At 49.6% G+C, this 20,588-nt stretch overlaps 10 protein-coding genes across 10 annotated transcripts; 8 read left to right on the top strand and 2 right to left on the bottom strand.

Annotated features, from left to right (window-relative positions):
• Positions 1-1,744: 1,744 nt before the first annotated feature.
• N7473_007589 (uncharacterized protein) lies at positions 1,745-3,070 on the top strand (the record flags this gene model as incomplete). Its single annotated transcript, XM_057153529.1, has 4 exons — positions 1,745-1,834; positions 1,944-2,639; positions 2,733-2,798; positions 2,879-3,070. The coding sequence occupies 4 exons, from the start codon at positions 1,745-1,747 to the stop codon at positions 3,068-3,070; spliced, it is 1,044 nt and encodes a 347-aa protein (XP_057007867.1).
• Positions 3,071-4,284: 1,214 nt separating this feature from the next.
• Positions 4,285-5,648, bottom strand: N7473_007590 (putative translation factor pelota; the record flags this gene model as incomplete). The annotated part of the gene is made up of 3 exons (XM_057153530.1): positions 4,285-4,953; positions 5,014-5,502; positions 5,571-5,648. 3 exons carry the CDS (start codon positions 5,646-5,648, stop codon positions 4,285-4,287), a joined length of 1,236 nt encoding a protein of 411 aa, XP_057007868.1.
• A 932-nt stretch (positions 5,649-6,580) lies between these two features.
• On the top strand, positions 6,581-7,030 carry N7473_007591 (uncharacterized protein; the record flags this gene model as incomplete). Its single annotated transcript, XM_057153531.1, has 3 exons — positions 6,581-6,643; positions 6,710-6,878; positions 6,936-7,030. 3 exons carry the CDS (start codon positions 6,581-6,583, stop codon positions 7,028-7,030), a joined length of 327 nt encoding a protein of 108 aa, XP_057007869.1.
• Positions 7,031-8,090: 1,060 nt separating this feature from the next.
• On the top strand, positions 8,091-8,784 carry N7473_007592 (cupin domain-containing protein; the record flags this gene model as incomplete). The annotated part of the gene is made up of 4 exons (XM_057153532.1): positions 8,091-8,339; positions 8,399-8,457; positions 8,517-8,638; positions 8,696-8,784. 4 exons carry the CDS (start codon positions 8,091-8,093, stop codon positions 8,782-8,784), a joined length of 519 nt encoding a protein of 172 aa, XP_057007870.1.
• A 355-nt stretch (positions 8,785-9,139) lies between these two features.
• On the bottom strand, positions 9,140-11,363 carry N7473_007593 (uncharacterized protein; the record flags this gene model as incomplete). The annotated part of the gene is made up of 5 exons (XM_057153533.1): positions 9,140-9,622; positions 9,712-10,535; positions 10,604-10,794; positions 10,855-11,249; positions 11,316-11,363. The coding sequence occupies 5 exons, from the start codon at positions 11,361-11,363 to the stop codon at positions 9,140-9,142; spliced, it is 1,941 nt and encodes a 646-aa protein (XP_057007871.1).
• A 338-nt stretch (positions 11,364-11,701) lies between these two features.
• Positions 11,702-13,178, top strand: N7473_007594 (uncharacterized protein; the record flags this gene model as incomplete). Its single annotated transcript, XM_057153534.1, has 4 exons — positions 11,702-11,872; positions 11,938-12,697; positions 12,763-12,905; positions 12,960-13,178. 4 exons carry the CDS (start codon positions 11,702-11,704, stop codon positions 13,176-13,178), a joined length of 1,293 nt encoding a protein of 430 aa, XP_057007872.1.
• Positions 13,179-14,008: 830 nt separating this feature from the next.
• N7473_007595 (CocE/NonD family hydrolase) lies at positions 14,009-15,894 on the top strand (the record flags this gene model as incomplete). Its single annotated transcript, XM_057153535.1, has 3 exons — positions 14,009-14,172; positions 14,226-15,734; positions 15,801-15,894. 3 exons carry the CDS (start codon positions 14,009-14,011, stop codon positions 15,892-15,894), a joined length of 1,767 nt encoding a protein of 588 aa, XP_057007873.1.
• Positions 15,895-16,743: 849 nt separating this feature from the next.
• Positions 16,744-17,898, top strand: N7473_007596 (aldo/keto reductase family protein; the record flags this gene model as incomplete). The annotated part of the gene is made up of 6 exons (XM_057153536.1): positions 16,744-16,815; positions 16,876-16,886; positions 16,947-17,004; positions 17,066-17,247; positions 17,311-17,680; positions 17,743-17,898. 6 exons carry the CDS (start codon positions 16,744-16,746, stop codon positions 17,896-17,898), a joined length of 849 nt encoding a protein of 282 aa, XP_057007874.1.
• A 320-nt stretch (positions 17,899-18,218) lies between these two features.
• On the top strand, positions 18,219-19,139 carry N7473_007597 (uncharacterized protein; the record flags this gene model as incomplete). The annotated part of the gene is made up of 1 exon (XM_057153537.1): positions 18,219-19,139. The coding sequence occupies one exon, from the start codon at positions 18,219-18,221 to the stop codon at positions 19,137-19,139; it is 921 nt and encodes a 306-aa protein (XP_057007875.1).
• Positions 19,140-19,642: 503 nt separating this feature from the next.
• Positions 19,643-20,529, top strand: N7473_007598 (alpha/beta fold hydrolase; the record flags this gene model as incomplete). The annotated part of the gene is made up of 2 exons (XM_057153538.1): positions 19,643-20,078; positions 20,162-20,529. The coding sequence occupies 2 exons, from the start codon at positions 19,643-19,645 to the stop codon at positions 20,527-20,529; spliced, it is 804 nt and encodes a 267-aa protein (XP_057007876.1).
• Between the last annotated feature and the right edge of the window lie 59 nt (positions 20,530-20,588).

Consider the following 20,588-nt stretch of genomic DNA (forward strand, 5'->3'; position numbering starts at 1 on the left):
GCCCCAGGAATGACCGAGTCTATCTAGATTTTCCTTTTCTTTGTTAGCAAAGTGCTGAGAATGGTCTTAGCCTCTTAGGGGGCCTGGGCGGGGGCCCCGTCCACCCCTCAGCGCTTAACTACCGGCTGTGAATTCTCCGGAAGAAAAAAGCCACGAGCGGCGCGCGGTTAGCCTTTCAGCCTCAGCAGCCTCAGCAGCCTCAGCAGCCCCCACCGGTCCCTTGCCGGCCTCGCTGGGGGCCTCTCGTCCAGTCAAGAGCCGCCGCCCGTCAAGTATCCTGCAGGTGGGAGGGTAGGCCAGGTGGGAATTGCTTACACCCCTGTTCGGCCATGTCTTTCAATCTGGTTTGGCTTGTTTACTTTTACCATGGAGGCCGGCCCCATAGCCGGTGGAGACCGAGGGAAGACAGAGATCCTAGATCTTGTCAGGATGATTAGCCATATGCCAGTTTGCGAGGACTATGAAAGATGCCAATATCGGACGCATAGTCTCCTATCGGTATGACAAGGTCAATAATCTAAATAAATGATCTCTCTGTTGAAAAGCAGTGGAATGTCTATGCAAGATTTACATGTCTATGCAATATGACGATGGGGACACTAACCATTTAAATCCAGAATGTAGTTCGATCATCCCGCCCGATCATCCGAATCTATGCCTGTGCACTGCCTGCTTGGCTAGCAACTAGCATGGATGCCACACCATTTATTCAAATTATTCTCCATCAGCGCTAATCAGAAGCTGGCATTTGGGGGTCATTTTGGCCCTCTTGGCCCTATTTGGCCCATTTTCATCCCCTCTATTTCCTCAATCATGATTCACCAGGTTTTCCACTCCACACTGCCGGTTTTCTAGAACGGGTATAGCCACGCTCCGAGAAGAGCGACGGATGGGAAAAACATTGAATGTCCCCCACCAAATAAATATTTTTTTAAATTGAAAAATGAAAAAGCCCATCACTTTTTTTCTCACTCACATTTGGTTACCTTGCATTTCCATCGGATGCACAGCAAGTCTGTGCTCGCCGAGTCTATCTACCTAGCATAACCATCTTGGGGTGGGTGGGTGGAAGGCAGAGCGAGAACATGGGGGCCGGGAACCACAAGGATATCAAGACCACAATTCGCACTATTGAATCTGCTGGCGCTTAAATATAGGCCCTCGTCGAGTCTACACTTCTGCCCCCGAGCGCTCCAATGCAGCACGGCGGTCGTCGGCGGTACTATTCTTCATTTCTGGTGCACTCTGAGCCTATAGTTGAGAAACCGACGCTGCTTGTTCGTCCTGCCTCGCGAGGCATTCCGGTCGTGGGCTGTGATATCTCTCAAATTGAGTCTAGAGAGTGTGCCTGCGGGCATTTTCTGCTATATCTTGTTGCTTTTGACCCCTCTCTCTTCCGGGGCTGGGTTCATCTATAAGAATCTGGAGGTTCACCTGGCGCATTCCGAGCATCTTTCATTACGATCCAAAAAGCACTTCGATTCTTACATTTTCCAGTTGGTTTGGCCTTTATTTTTATTATTCTCGAGTCATCCATTTAACTTACTCGCGTACCTGTTTAACGCCGTGCTCGGCAAACCATTTTTCTCTCCCAACCGCCGCCTCCTACTGCTGTTCCTGCACGGAGCTGTCTGACTGTGTTTCATCTTCTGCCACCTTTGGCGCCTGTTCCAATCAAGTGCTCACTGGACCGCGATCCCTACTACGTGCTGGTTATTTTTGGTCTACATCTCTAGTGAAGATCATGTCGCGCCGATCAGGGATTCCTCACTCGAGAGAAGAATTGCAGGGCTACTATGAGCCCGTCAACGCTACTTGGACGGGTGTTGAAACAGTAAGGCCCACTATCCAGCCCTAGCCTCGTTGGCCCCCGACGGTGTCGACGAACAACTTCAATATTCAGATGGGCTAATTATAGTTACAATTTGTTTAATGTTTTTTAGCCGGCATACCAAACCTCCTTCATGGGAGTACCTCCATCTCCTTATTGCACTGAGCCTATTGTCCCGCATCCAGCCATCCTCACGCCCATCTCCCTCCCAGATAGTTCGTTCCGTCCGAGCCCAGCACTCAGTCACCACTCCCAAGAATATGCAACCCAAGATTATCAGTATAACATCAACGATCAAATTCAACCACAGGGCTTGGGCATCACGGCACAATTCCCTAGCGAATATCCCCGGACAACGGCTCCGGTCGCTAACTATGCCTACGCTCCAACTGACATACCTTATGGCATGGGCTATACGCCCAATATGTCGCCTTTGGCTCCAGCACCGAAGCGCATGAAGCGCACTTCATCAGATATGAGAACTCCATCCCGCGACACTCGCACTCCCCTTAGCATCCTACCCGACCCGGAAGGCGTGGAGCGCCTAGAGCGCGAGCGTAGCCAAAGCACGCCCGCTCCAGCACCAATGCCGCCGAAGCCTCGTGCACCAGGTCGTGGCCGCCGAGACCCTAATGCAGAAGAAGAAGATGCTTTTGTTGAGGACTTGCGCGAGCAGAATGTGTCATGGAAGAGAGTGCGACAGATGTTCTTCGAGCGGTTTAATCAAGATGCCAGCGAGGCGCGCCTGCAAATGCGATTAAATCGTCGGCTCAAGCTTAAGCAACATGCGCGCTGGGATGAGAAGGATGTGAGTATGTGGCCTCCTTATTTATTTTGAGGTTGGAGGGGTTTTGCATCATTTTTGAGTCTCAGAGGCTAATTGATCATTGATTTACTTTAGGTTCAACTGCTGCTCTCCGCTTCCGATATGTGGGAGATCGAGAGGTCCCAGTTCATCGCTGAAAAAGTGAGTCTAATAACTTCCTGGCGATAGATGGTCTCCAGGAAACACCTTAAAGTTGAATACAAAAACTAATTCCTCCAAAGATGAAAGAACTGGGCTCAACAAAAGGATACACGCCCGATCAATGCAAAGCTAAACTACGACACCTCGAGGCTAAACAACGACACGCAACCTCGGGCAGCACATCTCCTTCAGAAATATCCGATCGAGGCGAATCACCCCTTAATCCTCCACCAACATCACGGAAGCGAGCCCGCCAGGAATTTGAAGATTGATTCCGAACCGAAGTGCTGAGTCTCCATTGTACTGTTCGCATCTAAACTTCTTTCGATGTGGCGGGCCTTTTCCACCACAAATACTTACCTATACACTATGTTACGATTCTTCATGAACAGCTCTGGTGTTGGACGGATGGAGTTTTGGATATTCTTGATGATTTGCATTACTTTTCTTAGGACTGTATTTGAAATCACATCTTCAAATAGCTATCAAATGAGTTATAGAACCATCAAACTTGGAGCGCACATTCGTAAACAATGCCAAGCGAAGTGAGAACTATACTGTAAGCTTGCAAGCAATACTCCTCGTAGTTAGATCAGTAAGCTCGACGGTCACACGACCCCAACTAGTCTCTGATACAAGACAAGAGGAAACTGCATAAAATCTGCCACAAGTCTGCTACAAGCTAGGCAAAGCAACATACTCAAAATAAACACTGCGCCATAATTTACCTCTTCAACCTTAGCATCTGCAGTCTCCCAGCCCCAATATAATATCAAACAACTACCTTTTCTATTCCAAGGAGCCCCAAAATAGCATAATTTGCGGGCTGGAGGGAATGTAATCCTGCCCCCAAAGCGCCACGACGACATGCATTATTGCACGCCTGTCACAGCCTCGTTGACACTGACAGGTTCCGCAGCTAGCCTCGGCAATCTTCGGGGGCTAACCATGCAATATTCTCCCCGTTCATGTACTCTGGAGACATTTACTAATTAAGCAGTGTCTGCGCCACCTGCAGGGTCACATAAGTTCGGCCCCCAGTGTTTCATCGCGTGGAACGTAAGGCACATCACCTAAAATAAACCAGGGACCCATGGTGCAGATCTAGGTGGGTCGATGGGGGGTTTCTGTTTAAAGATTTCAAACTAGTTGTTTAGTGAAACACCCGTCGAGGCTGATTTCTGGGGTACAGGTTTATAGCGCGAGTTGCCTTGATGTCACTCTGGAAGGTGAGGTTCAATATGATGCCGGTCGGAGTTCAGATTGCGAAGAGAAACTTGGGGCCAAGAGCTTCCGAAAAGGCTCTGGGTTAGAGGAGTGAGAGGGATAAACTGCATCGGGGAATGTCCAAAAGCTTTTTTCTGGAATTGATGCTCTGCGCCAAGGGATTTCTATCTATGGTTCCGTGATGGCATGGGATGCTCCGTATCAAAAGCTCGCTTCTATTCATGCATCGTTTATCTCGTAATGCCGCGCCAATGTCTACTCAATCAGCATGGGCCGAATCGTCCGAATCGTCCTCCGAATCCAAATCTTCCTCGACAACAGGGAACGTCAAAAGCGCCGCAATACCTCCAAGTCCCTCGAGGCGCTTTCCGCTCTCGTGGTCCGAGCTAAGAACCCGTACCTCGCCGCCCTCAACATCCCGAACGCGGTCTACCAAAGAGACCCATCGCTTACGCTCGGCGACGTCTTGCGACCGGAATAGTCTGTTTGACATGATCAAAACACCGCCACCACGGCCGACGGCTCCTTGGTCGACGGCTGATTCCACCTCACGAGGACCGTAGGTAGCCTTGTTCGTCTCCTTGCGTAGTTGGTCCAGGAAGTCGTCCATGAGTTTCGTTTCCCGCGCGTATTTGGTATCTGCGAGGAGAGTCTTGACAGCGGGCGATTGCAGGACCTCTGATAATGAGTTGAGATAGCCTGAAGCCGAGTGCACGACCACGATGCTAGGCAGTAGCCGCTTGAGACCAGGTGTTGTCGTAGATGCTTCAGACTGAATGTACTTGTGGAATCCCGTGGCAACAAACCCAGGAGATGCAAGTAGAACGGGCCTCACAACTTCATTGTTTGCACCGGACGTAAGGCTGGTGTTGAAGTCCATCTGACGCAAAAGTGTCTCCAGCGTTACACGGAAGAACTTGCCCATACCCTGTAATTGATCGATGAATTAGTTCTCATTTAATATCTAATGTCAGCCCAATGTACTCACCTTATCATGATCTCCACCACCCTGCCTCTTCCTCGGCACGGACATCTCCACTTTCTGCTTCAATATCGTCTGGAATTGCCCGATAAAGCAAATATGTGCCAGCCCCTCCTGCATCACAACAGCCACGGCCTCCGCACGCCGTTTCCCGCCCTCATCGACTGCATCCTTTAGCTGCTCCACCGCAACACTATCCCACCCAACGCCCTCCCCATCAGCGCCGACCTCCTTCTCTAGCGTGAAGTTACGGTTCATTTCTAGGTCGAGAGTGTGGAATTGTCCAATTTTAGTATGCGCAGTCTCGTTTGTGATCTGACCGGATACGTGCAGCTGCGAGCTTTGCGGGTCGAAGTCGAGGCTTTTGACTTTGATCAATAGTGTCAAATGTACTCGGGCAGAGGATGTAGAGCCAGTATCTTGGACTGTTGTGACGCGTCGGATTGCGCTGGCGCGGAGCAGATCACCGGGGCGGATCAGGTTATATGCGTGCCACTAGAGGAGGTCATTGTGTGAGATTGGAGGACAAATACTTTGTGACAAAAAGAGTCGGTGTTAAGTACCATATCTTCAGGCTCTTCGGGGCATAGAGTGACTGTTCCTGAGCCATTGTGCTCGATCGTATTCTTGATCAGGCGCATTCTGGGAGCTGGGGTTAGCCGAGACGACTTGGAGTCGGCAGCAGCAATTGATTTTGGGAGTTGAGTGAGTTCTGAAAGAAATGGGATCTCCTCAGATGCCCTGGTGTACTTTTGACGAAAGCAAGGCCTCGGAAGTCCTCACTGGTGACTGATGGAAGTAAAAATAGATTAAATCGAGTCTTGACCTGCCCGCCGCGCCCTGACGCCCCGCACTATACTGCCGCCAGAGACCGCCCTTGTCTGTACCAGCCTGCAGATTGCTGTACAGCATCAATATATGGCTGGCCGTATAATACCGGATTATGCTGACTTGGTGGTACATCTGAAGTACAGAAGACTATGCTGGTCTTTGGTCCCTGCTTTTATGTTTTCTCAACTCGAAACAAAGATCAGAGTTTTAAACATCCTTACGTCCTCCATTGAAGTTTTGTTGGAATCCCTGACGCCAAGCAAAAACAAGTATAGAACTTGCATGAGGTCGTCGAGGTCATTTTTTGTTTAGATATACTTTAATTGCCCTAATCATTACCTGAGAGCCAACAAATATAGCAATCGATCTAACGAATCGCCCTCAAATTTGATTTGTCCTTAGCCTAGGGGGACAGGACTGTATACTGCCAGGGTTAACCGAACTTCGGGTTTTGGGCAATTCGTCCGCAATTCTGCGTTATGGTAAACTCAACCGGAATTCAAAGTGGGCGAGTTTTTGGGGTATTCACTCCTTATCCGCTATATTTGTTGATGATGTCTGATAAATCCACGGGGATGAAGTGAGTAATCACTAAATCTGGTGTTTTCGGCCGGGCTTCCGCCGATACTTGCTCTAAGCTGGGTATTTATATCGAAACGATATTGGAACTTTCAAGCCTCAAAAGACCGCAAAATCAAATTTGATTATCCTGGGAAATAGAATGGAACCGACCAAGAACAAGATGGCAGCCGCTCTACCTTCACTCTCCTCCCACGAGGCTATTGCCGATGCCCTTTACCGTGCCGTACTCGCGTTTGATACAGTCGACTCAACACTTCTCATATCCGCCCTTGCGCCTGGTCCCTTTTAGATCGATGGCTACGTTATGAGTGGCCTGGAGGACATTTGCTGTCGATCCTACGAGAAAATCGCGAAATTAGACACCACTCACTTTGTCAACAATGTCCGGATCAACATCACAGAGGGCGCAGCTGCTGCATCTATGACGGCTTCTGTGCTTTTACAGCACTATCGGACACGTACTGGGAAGATAACTGGAGCGGAATATTACATGGCTGGCTCCCTATAATCTATAGATGTCGCAAGGGATGACACAGAGTTATTGTGGAAGATCAAGCGTTGGAACGTGAAGGTCTTCTGGACGATGGGAGATGCCAGTGTGATCGACTGATCAACCTGGTATGGTATACGGATTTCAATTTTTCTCAAAACATTTCTTGCGCAACATACTGCATCCTGTATCTAGACCGAGATATTTTCGTTCTCATTGATATCTGCTTAGTGAACGATCAGTCATGTCATCTGATTTATTCCGTTTAGAACTTGGATACCTCATCTTATATATGAAAACCCTTTTGCACAAACAATCAGATCAGTTTAGAAGAACATGTCAGAAAGCGCCCGTCTCCGCAAGGTTACAGTACTGCGATCTTTTAATCCAGCGGCTAACATATTCCGCGGTATCTCAACAACCTATCTTCTTAATCTACACTATCCTTATAGCAAGCCGTTGATGTGGCGATAGATTGATACAAGTTCGTTCAATATCTATATGCTGTATATCTTGTCTTACAGATGCATACTTTAGAACCCTCATGCTTTGTCTGCCTTAACCCAGATGCCGGTTTCCTGCCCCCCTGTTTCTTACCTTGGTTATCTAAGCCGTTCACTACCTATCATTCAATGCTGGAGTAAACGCCTGGTAATCGTTATATACGATCAATCAATGCTTTGGACAGACTGCCGACTAGGGTAAAATCGCCTAAAAGCTATTATAAACCTGGCTACGACCTGTATCAGTACAAGGCGCCCATTACCAGTGAAATACGGTACCAGGATAGTGTTAGCCAGCAGCCCACTGTATCAGTTTGTTTGGGTTCGGATTCCAAATTTCTTCGCAATACTCTAGGTGATCAATAATCTCCGGTATCTCCGCGGTCGCGTTCGGTATTCGGCTTTCCTCGCGGGTCGGAGAATTGCAATATACCTCGTGAGAACCAGCCTTGGAACAGGCCAACAGGTGAAGTGGAGGTGCGCCGTTGTGAGCAGATTCGGGGTAGGATCGGGATAGGATCGGGGTTATTCGGTAATTAGTTTCCACGGTGCATTTCCATATAGATGCCCACTTGTGTTGTAATAACTGTATCTTCCCTTTAAGGAGCCTACTCTGACTCTTCAAACCACAAAGCTGAGTAAATCACTGCTCTAACCTTATTGGAATGTCTTCCACTATGTTTCCGCACCCCAGACGTATCGTCACTGGCCATAATTCACAAGGTGCAGCCATCGTAGTGGACGACGATGTGATTCCTTGCCTCCCGACATCGATCAAGTGCAACTTTGCAGTGCTCTACGAGACGCATCAATTTCCCGTATCCAACGATGAATGGGTTGATCCGGCTAAAGCCCGAACCACAGATCTGTCAAACAAGACAGGCACAGTGCTCCGAGTGGTCGATTTTCCGCCCAACACGGAAACAGTGAGTTTGGCAACCGAGTACTTATACTAGGCTAATGCTTTTCACTTTTCACTTTTCAGCTGTTCCATCGGACGGAATCTCTGGATTTTGGTATTCTACATAGTGGTGAGATCACGTGGTATGTTTATGCATTTCTAATCGCGTGAACTACGATTTCTAAGCCTATTCCTCCTAAAGTCACCTCGATGAAGGAGCTCGGGTGGACATGAAAGCCGGCGATGTTTGCGTCCAGCGAGGCACGATTCACGGATGGACCAACTATTCCAATGAGCCTGCAAGAATGTATTTTATACTCTCTGGTATGAGGTCTCTCACGCACGGATTTCAACCGGCACAATCTAACTTTTACTTTATAGCCGCTCATCCAGTCACAGTCGGAGGGAAGGTTCTGAAAGCGACAGGGTACTCCAAGGACGATGTCACCTCTGGTGGAATATCTAAGTAGAACTTGAGACGGGTTTGGCTGAATACGTTGAACAGTCACTTTGTAGATCCTTCTCCAATCATGATGCTATTTCAAAGGCTTCTTTACATCCATTTTGGTTTAGACTGGCAAATCGTATGATCTGATCCTTACATGCCGTAGATTCGATCCAGTCGCCACAAGAAAACTTCTCGCGGGAAGAATATTCGAGGAGTATAAGTTTGTAGCCATCAGAGGTTGACTCCGCTGATGGGCGAAACTAATTTCCATGACCTAATAGAAAAGAACCATCCCCCTACTTAACAAACAAGCCATGATATTCCAAATGTGCACTAGGCCTAGATAACTGCATCCACAGGTAACACAAAGCTTGTACTTATTGTGCTCCCTGTTGTTGTAGCAGACCTTCTTGCCTCAGCAGATCCAAAATACAGTCTTCAATATGTCCAAACTGGTCCATGCCAAGTCCTATTATAGGTTCAACAACACTGCCGTCCAGAACACAAGAGCCGATGGGATCCGAAAGTATAAAGGGGTTCATCGGGATAGGTAGCTGGGTTCCCGTAGTGCCAACTTCAGGCGATATTTGTGAAATAAATCCAGAAATATTCGCTTCTGCCGACACAGGTCCTTGAAAGCCTGCATCCTCAAGACCAAGGTCCCCAATATCGTCCGCAGCCTGCGCGGTCGAACCTTGCTCACTAATAATGATGGAATTGTGCGTCAGAATAGATAGTCGCGCTCTTGAATTAGCTGGTTTGAATTCTCTTAGGGCTTCGGGCGCCATGCTTTTTGGCTCATCTGTTAGTGGAAACGGGGCACTCGCATGCACCTTGTACAGGCCACAGGCAAAACTCCCCTGCGGACAATCTATTAGTATAGCTCATATAGCTCACACAAGATGTAGAACAAAGCATAAATTCGGCGAAATAGCAAGGATAAACGCACCAGAACTTCTAAAAAGGCCCAGTACCTTCCCAGGATTTGTAGAGTTTTCAGGTTGGCCAAAATACTGGATACGGCGCGCTGTCTGACATTTGGCTGCGAGCACCACAGGAACGGAGTCAAGATAGCGCATGAAGAGTAGGCAGCGTACCCGATGAAGCTAGGCAATCTGCGACAATCCAAGTCCAGCTCCAAGGCTGCATCTAGAAGCGCCGACATAGAGTTCGCGTGCTCAAAAGCTGTTTGTGCAGACAATTGCTGCGCGTATCCGAAGACGCCCTCGCAAGGACTCCAGGAGAAGAGTGGCACTATAGACGAATGCAGGGAGCAGAGGCATTGATGATAAATAAAGTGCAACAGGAGTAATTTCGGCAGATCATGGGAAGGTACTGCAGCCATCCGCGCGCAATCTAGGTGAAAACACGGGTTTAGCTTTGACCAGGCCTCATGGATGCGTCCATCCAGGGTCTGAATCTCGGCCATACGACTTGCCAGGCTTGGTCTCGTCTGCTTGATGAGGAGAACGACTGATAACCACAGGGCCATGGCCCTTATTAGCTCGGCGTAAATGCTCTTTGTGCTCTCTGCATCATTCAAAGTAATACTCGATTGAGGAGTCCCCAGTTGAAACTCAGACTCGCTGCAGGGAAGTCTAGTAATCAGCATACCCTCAGTGGGCACCTTTGGGAAGAGGGAGTCGGCCTGGAACGAGCACTGCAGATAGCAGGCCCAGAATCGTCTCCGTCGCATCTCGGAGTCTAGAATGTTCTCACTACCCTGCTCGTCATGAGGCACTCCAAGGACCCAAGCGGTGTTCGACGCACAGCCTAATAGCGAATAAAGTTGCATGAACATGTGTTGTATGTTGTGGGGCTGGTTTGTGTGCAAGACATACCCGTAAGCATGTTCGACCGCCGGAACTGGCCATGGCTATACCAGAAGAGAGCCAGGTTGAGGAATACAACAATATTGTCGCCCTTAGGTGATTCCACCTTTCGAAACGCTATCCGACCCGCTGCTTCGGCCCATTCGCGATCAAACTGACTTTCGACCAGGGTTGCAGAGCCTTTCGAGTCTGTATAGAATCTGGCAACTAGAGGTTAGGGAAGAAGGAGATTACCAGGCCAGGAAACGTAGGTTGCTCACCGGGAAGCCACGGCGCAAATGCTGAGTAGCACATCAATACGGATTGTATCTGACTCGATAGCTCGATTCAACGAAGGTCTGTGCAAAAGGAGCGCGGCATTGTACAGGTGAGTATAGTATAGGTTTACCAGCGTTGGGAGCAATGCGATTGGAACTCCAAAGTAACGCTTTTCAGGTATATGAAGGCGCAACAGTGAAGACTCAGACAAGTCAGATAACGGAGAGGAATGGCCTGTACCGCTAGTGGTGATTGGGCCTGGTGCTACTGCTGCTGCTGCAGCAGTTATTGCAGTTGTTGCTGTCGTCGTAATCGTCCTCCTCCTCAGCCGATAGATGCAGGGCCGGCCAAGTCGCCTGCATCTCTGGCAAATGGGCTTCTGGCCACAGCATCGCAGCTGAGCGATGCATTGACGTCAGACACTCCACGCCGGCAAGGTCGGCTTTCGGGCAACAAGACTCACTTTCTGGCTGCTGCAGGCGTCACACGATCGTCTGGGTCTCCCGGACATGAAACAGAATCAGGAGACCAAATGTCGCTGGTCGTGAGTGACGTTCGGGGAGTTACGAGTGGGGTAACCAAACGGTTCGGGAAATGTACCTCCAGGTTCGGCAAATGTATTAGGCACGTGCATTTCGGTGAGAATCGACGTTGGAGTATATGATGTTCCGCTAAACGCTAAACCGTGGTCCACTGGTTCGCCGATAAGTCACCAAACGTGTATTGTCATTTTGCCAAATGGATGTGTACCCAAGATTAATAGTAGTAGTTATATATGTAGTCGAGGGCCTTCTCGGTCATAGCTGCCGCTAGTATCAGACTATGACTAGCAAAGTAAAGATAGAAGTCATGACCCCATTTACCATCGATAATCTCCCGTATGGGATCATCTCCACTGACGACAACAGGAGCAAACGCTGCGCGGTCGCTTTCCAGGAGTTCGCTATAGACCTGGATCTGCTCTACCGCCACGGCTTCTTTGCATCCATACCAGATCTCAATTTCAACGTCTTTGCCAACGTGAGTCTCTTCAGACCTCCCTTCTTGGATACATCGACCGGGGAGCGAGGCTTAACGCGATGCAGGATAATTGGAATGATTTTGCGGTTCTGCCCATAGGCCTCCAAGCGACAGTCAGAGCCCGGATTCGTTCTGGTATCCTGGACAAGATCGTCGACAAGGCGTTGGTTCCGCTATCCATTGTTCAAAACCACCTGCCAATGCATACCCGTAACTTCTCCGACTTTTACTGCTCTCTCGAGCATGCCAAAAATGTTTGTCACTTCCGCCGTTGGAATATTTCCGTTTTCTTCCTCCTATGGCTGGCTAACGCTTTCAAGTGCACCGAGGTCATGAAGTTAAAGGTGTCGTCCAACTGGTTCTCTATTCCATCCGTCTATAACGGTCGCACCTCGAGCCTTGCGGTCTCAGGCACTCCCATCACCCGGCCATGCGGTATGTATCCTGATCCTCAGACCGGAGCCATCTCTTTCCAACCCGAATCAAAGCTCGACTTTGAGTTGGAAATTGGCGTGTGGCTTTCTACTCCTGTGCTACGAGGTCAGCGACTTGACATCGCCAAGGCCAAGGAGCACATCTTTGGCTTCACACTCCTCAACGATTGGTCGTCAAGACAGATCCAGAGCTTCGAGATGCCCCCCCTTGGCTGCTTCCATTCAAAGGGCTCCCTTACGTCCGTTAGTCCCTGGATCGTGCCAATTGAGGTCCTGGAGTCGGTGAAGTGCGGTAGGACGACACAACAGGATCCTCTGCCAGTGGCACATCTGATGCCTCAGGATGATGCGGCCCTGACCTACGACATTGATCTGTCAGTGACTTTGCTCCGTACGTGACCAACTTGTTTTTACTATTTTCCCAGAGAAGCAGCTAAATAACCGTTCCGTGTACAGGAGACGAGAAGTCGTACACACTTTGTGAAAGCAATCTCAATACGCTGTACTGGACGCCCATCCAGCAACTGACGCATTTGGCATCGGCTGGAGAGTGGCTCTCAACAGGAGATGTCTTTGGAACTGGAACCATATCTACAAGTGTAATGTCAATATTTATCCTTATACCTGGTGCATGATCTGATATGTCGATACAGGCTACCAACTCGGATGGTGAGAAAATAGGCCTTGGCTGCCTCCTTGAGAGGAGTCTTCCTCGTACGGTGCTCAAGTCTGCGCCCCCTGACCTGCATGAGACATTTCTGAAGGATGGTGACGAGGTCATCTTGGAAGGGTGGTGTCGAAACAAGACGACCGGACAGGTGGTATTTGGATTTGGACAATGCAGAGGAAAAGTATTACCTGCTATTCCGTAAGGTGTTATGTTGTGACAAAGATGACTTACAAACTTGACAACTACCCCAACGCCTTGTATTGTCATGGAGCTAGTCCAACCCAGTCTTCCAACCTATATCGATATGCAATATTCCTGAAATCTTTGCTGAAGTGTAGAAGTATGCTAGAGATTCCGAATCTATAGTATGACCAAGTTGCTATGTCTTTGATGAACATGAGGTTTTGATTTTTTATTCTACATTTAACGTATCAAACCGCAGTTTTAGTAAAAATACGTGACGGTGGTCTGGTCAATCAACATCCTGTACCGTGATGTTACCACTAGTGTCTTTGGCCTCAAGCAATCGATCGACTAAATCTCCAAATCCATCCAATTATGATAAAAGGACCCCGGCTACCAGAACGCCAAATTGACAATCTCGTCTTTACATAATTATAATCTAATTACGGGGAGGAAGAGGGGAGGAGCGTCGAAATCAGCGCCTACTGCATGACCCCATAACGCGAGCAGCGTTTGCTGAAGACTCGGAGATAGGCAGATAGGCGCGAGATTAAACTCCGAAAGACCGAATATCCGAACGCCGAACGCCGTTTGGTAAATAGTTGACCGTATATACGGTAAATTGTCTGATTCGCTACGATTTGCTTTGTCCTGAAGAATATGGGTTCACCTCAGAAATACGGGTACAGGACTATTGGGAGTGATTTATCAATGTCGCTCTATACATAAGTTGACCTCAGCAGCGGAAGAGATACTCAGCACCACGAAGATCCCAAGTGACCAGCCCAACGACCGCAACGTTTGAAATCAAAATAGCAGTTCCAACAAACGAAGTGTCTGCAGTTCGATATGTCGCCATACCCATACTTGTTCGAAAAGAACGTCTCCGTTCCCCTTAAAAACGGCAGTTTCATCCGCTGCAATGTCTACCGACCAAAAACGTCGGGACCTGATGGAAAGCACCCAGTCCTGGCCACTTATGGTCCATATGGGAAGGACGTACATTATCAGTAGTAAGTCCAAGAAGCGGAATATCGTGTTCAGTCTGGCTAACAAGGGCCTGTAGCTTCAACGGTCCGAGTTACGCAGATGTTAACCCAGATCACAAAACGGAACACTCTTCTTGGGAGACGCCAAATCCGAGCTACTGGACCAAGCACGGCTATGTTGTCGTCAGGGCTGACGAGACCGGCACGGGTCAATCCCCTGGTTTCCTCAACTCCCTCTCAGCAGCCACGATTGATGGCTTTTGTGAGCTGATAGAGTGGGCCTCCAAGCAAAATTGGAGCAACGGCAAAGTCGGTCTCCTGGGAATTAGCTATTTTGGTGCCACCCAATGGCAAGTCGCAGCGCGGAGGCCTAAGGGTCTGGCTGCCATCGTCCCGTGGGAAGGCTTTTCTGACTTCTACCGTGATGCTACCCGACACGGTGGGATTCTTTCTAACGCAGGTATCGACACGATATGGAAGAGACAGATCGGTTCGAACCAGTATGGGCTCCCGGGACGAGCCGCACGAAATTGGGGTGATGACACCATTGAGGGATCGTTATCCGAGGCTGAATTGGCCATGAATCGGGTCACTCCCATAGAGGGGGCGCGAAAGGACCGATTCCGAGATGGTGCTCGCTTCGCCTCTGTGAATTTCAATCTTGAAGACATTCAGGTGCCTTTGCTTAGTGTTGCCAACTGGGGAGGGCTCTTGCTCCACCTTCGCGGCAACGTGCAGGGTTATATCCATGCCGGCTCGGATTTCAAGTATCTGCGTTTCATTGTTGGACGACATGACCTCCCCTTCTATTATGCGGAAGAAGTTGAAGTTCAGCGGAGCTTCTTAGACGCATTCCTACTAGGCCATGACCGTGTAGGATGGTCTAAAAGGGGGGCTATCCCACCAGTCGATCTGATTCTGCGGAAAGGGAACGTAGGGTACAATGATCCCAAAGCTGAGAGCCAGTTTTTGAGGAGAACGGAGAACGAGTGGCCTATTGCCAGGACGCAGTATACGCCGTTGTTTCTTCACCCTGATGGGGGCCTCTCTTGGAGCAAGCCGGTGACTGACCACATGACGCCACGCAAGGTGGAGTACCAAGCATTTGGAGACGGCGACGATTCTCGTGCGTTTGTCTCCTTTACATCAGCCCAGTTTGAGTCAGAAACAGAGATCACCGGCCACATTGTGGTTCGGCTCAACGTCTCCGTGAGTCGCCGTCGCTGGCAGTCCACCACACCTTCCGACATAGATTTGTTCCTGTCTCTCCGTCACATATCATCGTCTGGCGATGAAGTATTTTATACGGGGACCACTGGAGAACCAGCACCTGTTACGAAGGGCTTCTTGCGGGTAAGTTTGCGAAGAACGAATCCTCAGCACCCTCGGCATCGCCCTTGGCTACCTCATCGCGATTATCTCTCTACCGACGCTCTTTCTGTGGTTCCTAATGAGGTGTACACTGTGGACGTGGAACTTTGGCCTACAAACGTTATATTGCAGAGAGGTGAGCACCTAGTACTTGATGTTGGCGCATCCGATCTGGCTGGTAGCGGTATCTTCCAGCATAATGATCCATATGACAGGTAAGCCTTTGACAGCAAACATCCTTATTATGACAACCTAACTGACAACTGAAAAATCATCAACAGGCCAGAAAGTGTCTACAAAGGTAATAACCATGTGCACTTCGGGGCAAATTACGACAACTGGATCAGCCTCCCCGTCATTCCCAAGAGCAATTGATCCAGGTACCGCCACAACCTCTTCGTTTCTCACTGTTCCTACGGCTTTCTCTAAATTTTGACTATAAAGCTGGCGGTCAATCTTTTTTTCAGGTATATCTAACATGTCCGCTCACCTTACACGCATGTCTCCATATCTGTTTAGTCAATCCAATCCGATCTGGTTTCCTCTTGAAATATTCCCATATATGTAATGCGCATTATATTGTAGCACTCGATTTTCGCATACTCGAAACGCTAGCGTTAGAGGGTCTATCTTTGTATTAATGGTATTAAATAGCCAACGCTTTGCTTTCATCTCTCCCTTACATTTGATTCTAACTGACCCACTGAATGCATTTCAACTTTGCGGTAGTGAAATATAAGAATACTGGATTTCCCCAATAAGCGTGTACATCGAAAGTTTGTATCAACGCCTTCGTAACAGAAACATTATGACCATGATTATCATGATCTTTTCGATCTAATAGCCCCCGTTCTACTTACTTCAAGCTTTTACCACCGTAGCAAGTTACGATGGAGTTTGACTTTCCGTATGATGGCTCAAGCCCCACATCGTATGGATCGATGAGCCAGTGAAACCGGTCCTGGCCGCTCCAACACCCCACCGAATGGCGTCAACTTGATCAAACGAGGACTCCGACGGCAACGAAATAAAAGGAAACCACGGGCCCGGGGTGGTCTGTGAATTTATTATCAATCAAGTCTGAAGGGAAGTGGGCCCGGCTTGCCTACAGTACATGTACAGAAGGAAATCTCCAACGACCTAACATTATCTCTTTTCCCTCCCGCACACTCCCCCCCGCATTTAAACTTCGGATTTCGAAACCACCTTTGCCACAATTGCAAAATGGCTGGACTTACACTTCAGTCGACTTATAAGTTGGTGTCTGGGTTTGAGATTCCTGTTGTTGGGTTTGGTGTAAGTGATGATACCTGCGACATTGCCAGTTCAAGACCTAACATTCATCCGTCTCTCTAGGTTTACCAGACGTGAGTTGAAATCGTCATGCTTCCTCCAGGTAAAGCAGCTCACTGACCATTTGCCTATAGACCTGCCGATGTCACCGAGAGAGTTACTTTGAAGGCTCTGGAGGTGGGATATCGCCACGTGAGCTACACCTAAAGAACCAAGCTGTTCCTAGCTGCACAGACTAACAATCCCCGTCTAGGTTGACTGCGCCAAGGTCTACCAGAATGAGGTCGAGAGTGCCGCGGCGATTCGCCAGTCTGGCCTTGCTCGCTCCCAGGTCTTCTACACCAGCAAGGTCCCCCGATCCTGCATGGGCTACGAAAAGGCTAAGCAGGCCATTGAGGAGAGCATTGCTGCTGCCAACCTCGAGTACATTGACCTGTATGCACTACTAGCCTTGTGATGCACCATCTTCAAAATGTATAGGACTGACAATTGTACCAGGATGCTAATCCACGCCCCCTATGGCGGCAAGGAAGCCCGCCTGGGCACCTGGCGCGCCCTGGTGGAAGCTCAGAAGGCGGGCAAGGTCCGCTCCTTGGGAGTGTCCAACTTTGCCATCCAGCACCTCGAGGAGCTGGAAGAATACATCAAGAGCGGAGCCGGCGGCGAGATTAGCGTCGGACAATACGAAATTCACCCCTGGTGCCCGCGCGAGGATATTGCCGAGTGGCTCAAGAAGCGCAATGTCATTGTTGAGGCATACTCGCCCCTCGTGCAGGCAACTCGCATGAAGGAGCCCGTTCTGACCAAGCTGGCTGAGAAGCACGGCAAGACCCCGGCTCAGATTCTGATCCGCTGGAGCTTGCAGAAGGTATGTGCATTCCCGTTGTTTTTAGCTGTTATGACATTGAAAGGCTTATGTTGTTTTTGTAGGGATATGTGCCCCTGCCCAAGTCGGTGACTGACTCTCGTATCTTGGATAACTCCAAGGTCTTTGACTTTAACCTGTCGGAGGAAGATATGGCCACGCTGAAGCTGGATGAGTATGCGCCCGTGTGCTGGGACCCGGTTCGGGACTGCAAGATCTAAGTAAATGAGGGAGTTTGCCAGAGTAGGAATGAACCAAAATGTAAAGAATAAGCAGCCATGAAATGAATCACATACGTCACAACAAAGAACATACAGAAATGACGGAGTAATCGGAGAAGGAGCCAAGCACCTTCGTCGCCCAATCAGGCAGTTTGTTGACGGCCGGCACAACGTATCGCCGCCAACGAGAGCGGGAGCAAACATCACCCCAAGACTCCAACCATCTCGTGCCTCTCATATCCAACCCACCAATGACCCTCACAAGGTCCCTTGATCCATGAGCGGAAAATCGGCAGGCAGTCGCCGTGACGGCCTACAATATGCCAGACGAGCCGCGGCGCATCATCATCGAAAAATCCAGCACGGTCCGACGCCGGTACCAGCGCAGCAACAAGCGATTCAAATTCACCGCCTCGCAGTTACGACGGATTGAACGCGAAGAGGAACTCGAGCGTCGGGCCAAAGCTATCAAGGAAAAGGGGGAGAAGCGTCGAGCGAACAAGAAACGAAAGGCGGAGAAGGAGGCCAAGGACCGCGAGGAGCGGAAGAGGCTTGGATTGCCAGATCCTAATGCGCCCAAGATCCCGGCTAGTCAGCCCTTGCTCTCTGCGTTTTTGGGTGTGAAGCCTAAGCAGCCTGTTGAAGAACAGCCCGTCACTGCGAATGCCGATTCTACAACTACGGAGAATGAGGACGGAGGGGATACGGAAGTTGACAGTGCGGGCGGCGACACTGAGGCAGAGTCGGATATATTTGACGACTTGGACGAGGACATAATTGAGCAAGGGTTTGCATGTCTCCAGGATGCGGGCATCCCAAAGGAAGCTGGGATCCCTAAGGTCTCTGATGTTCTTGAAAACCGGAACCCCATTATTGGCAACAATGTCAGTGCAGAGAGCCTGTGCTCTCTGAAAGATGACCACTGCGATGATGATGAATTTTCCGATTGTTCCGTATTTGACGACGCCGATATCATTAGAGAAGCAGACGCTATTGCAGCATCGCGACCCTCGCAACCACCGCATACAACGATCCCTCTTCCTACGATGTCACTCGCTCCTCCAGTATCGACAATGGGCCAGCCGCGATCGAGCCAGCACCCCAAATCTTTGACCCCTTCTATCCCCTCACTTGGAGACTCTTTCCGTGACGATACAGCCGACTACCTTGAAGATGTCTTCTCGCGCGGCTGCGGCGACTCATTTGGCGAGTTAGTCCAGCTCGGGTCGGCGTCTCGATAGCTTCAGACTATCGAACCTTTTTTGCATATCTGATGAATGAACGAATTCGACGAACATACGGTAATCAGGATTGGAAATGATACCACACTTGTTGATGGACAGCTTTGGAGATAAAAAGGCTTGGCACTCCAGACATGATCGGCTGCGGTCCGACGGTCGGCAGATCACATCCGCGCAGCCTTCGGATGCCGTAGGGTCTTTGCCCCTCATTCGGATTATGGAAAGATCCATCGGGGTCGAACAAGCTTAGCTGTATTGGTTAATTCCGACGGATGAAATAGCGGGGAGATTCTCTCTGGTTTGCAGGGGCAGCACAAATTGGCGAGTGCTGCTTTTCTTATCGGGAATGACGACACGCGCAGGCCGGTTACACCTGGAACTTATAGATCGAATTGCGCCGACGGCGACTTTGCACAGGTCTACCGCTACTAGCACTCTTTACCCAATTCAATTCTTGACATATTCTCCTTTCGTTGCCATTTCCTTCTAAACACGTTTTCAAAATGCCTTTCGTACAAGCAGGCTCCCACAGCCTCCACTACACAGACTCCCATCCAACCGGTGCTCCAACACCCTCCGGCCAAACCATCATTTTCGTCCACGGCTTAGGCTCCTCGCAAAATTACTATTTTCCCGTTATCCCCTATCTGACGCAAAACCACCGCTGCATCACCATCGACACCTACGGCGCTGCCCGCTCCCCGTACACCAATGACACAGTCTCAATCCCGAATATCGCGGAGGATGTCATCGGCGTACTGGACGCGCTGAACGTGGCCAAGGCCGTGGTCGTCGGTCACTCGATGGGCGGGTTAGTCGTTATTGAGCTGGGAGCGAGATTTCCGGATCGTGTGCAGGGCGTTGTACCCATTGGCCCAACTCATCCATCGGAAATGTTGGTGTCGGTTATGGGGAAGAGGGCGGAGACGGTGCTGGAAGGTATGTATACCGCTCTAAAAACACTCTTTTCAAGCAGTGATTGTACTGTACACGCGATGCTAAATCTCAATGCTTTCTTGTAGCTGGAATGGAACCAATGGCCAACACCATCCCCTCCGCCGCCGTCGGTTCCCGCAGCACCCCGCTCCAACGGGCCTTCATCCGCGAACTTCTTCTCGGTCAGGATCCCAAGGGATATGCGGCTCTCTGCCGTGCCATCGCTAGTGCCCAGGTCCCGGATTATGCGGCTGTTCGGGCGCCGTTCTTGCTTATTGCTGGTGAAGAGGATAAGTCGGCTACTATGGAGGGGTGTAAGTTTATTTTTGAGCATGTGGGGAGTCAGAGTCAGGATATGGAGGTTTTGGAGGGGGTTGGACATTGGCATTGTATTGAGTCTCCTGATGAGGTTGGGAGATTGATTGCGCAGTTTGTTGGGGGGATTAGCGCTTAGTCTTGGGTTAGGAAGATTATGGAATAGAGAATAATTGCATTATGACTTGATTCCTGAAG

The sequence above is a fragment of the Penicillium subrubescens genome, assembly GCF_028828155.1.
Source record: "Penicillium subrubescens strain IBT 31985 chromosome Unknown utg000005l_segment0_segment0, whole genome shotgun sequence".
Lineage (NCBI taxonomy): Eukaryota > Fungi > Ascomycota > Eurotiomycetes > Eurotiales > Aspergillaceae > Penicillium > Penicillium subrubescens.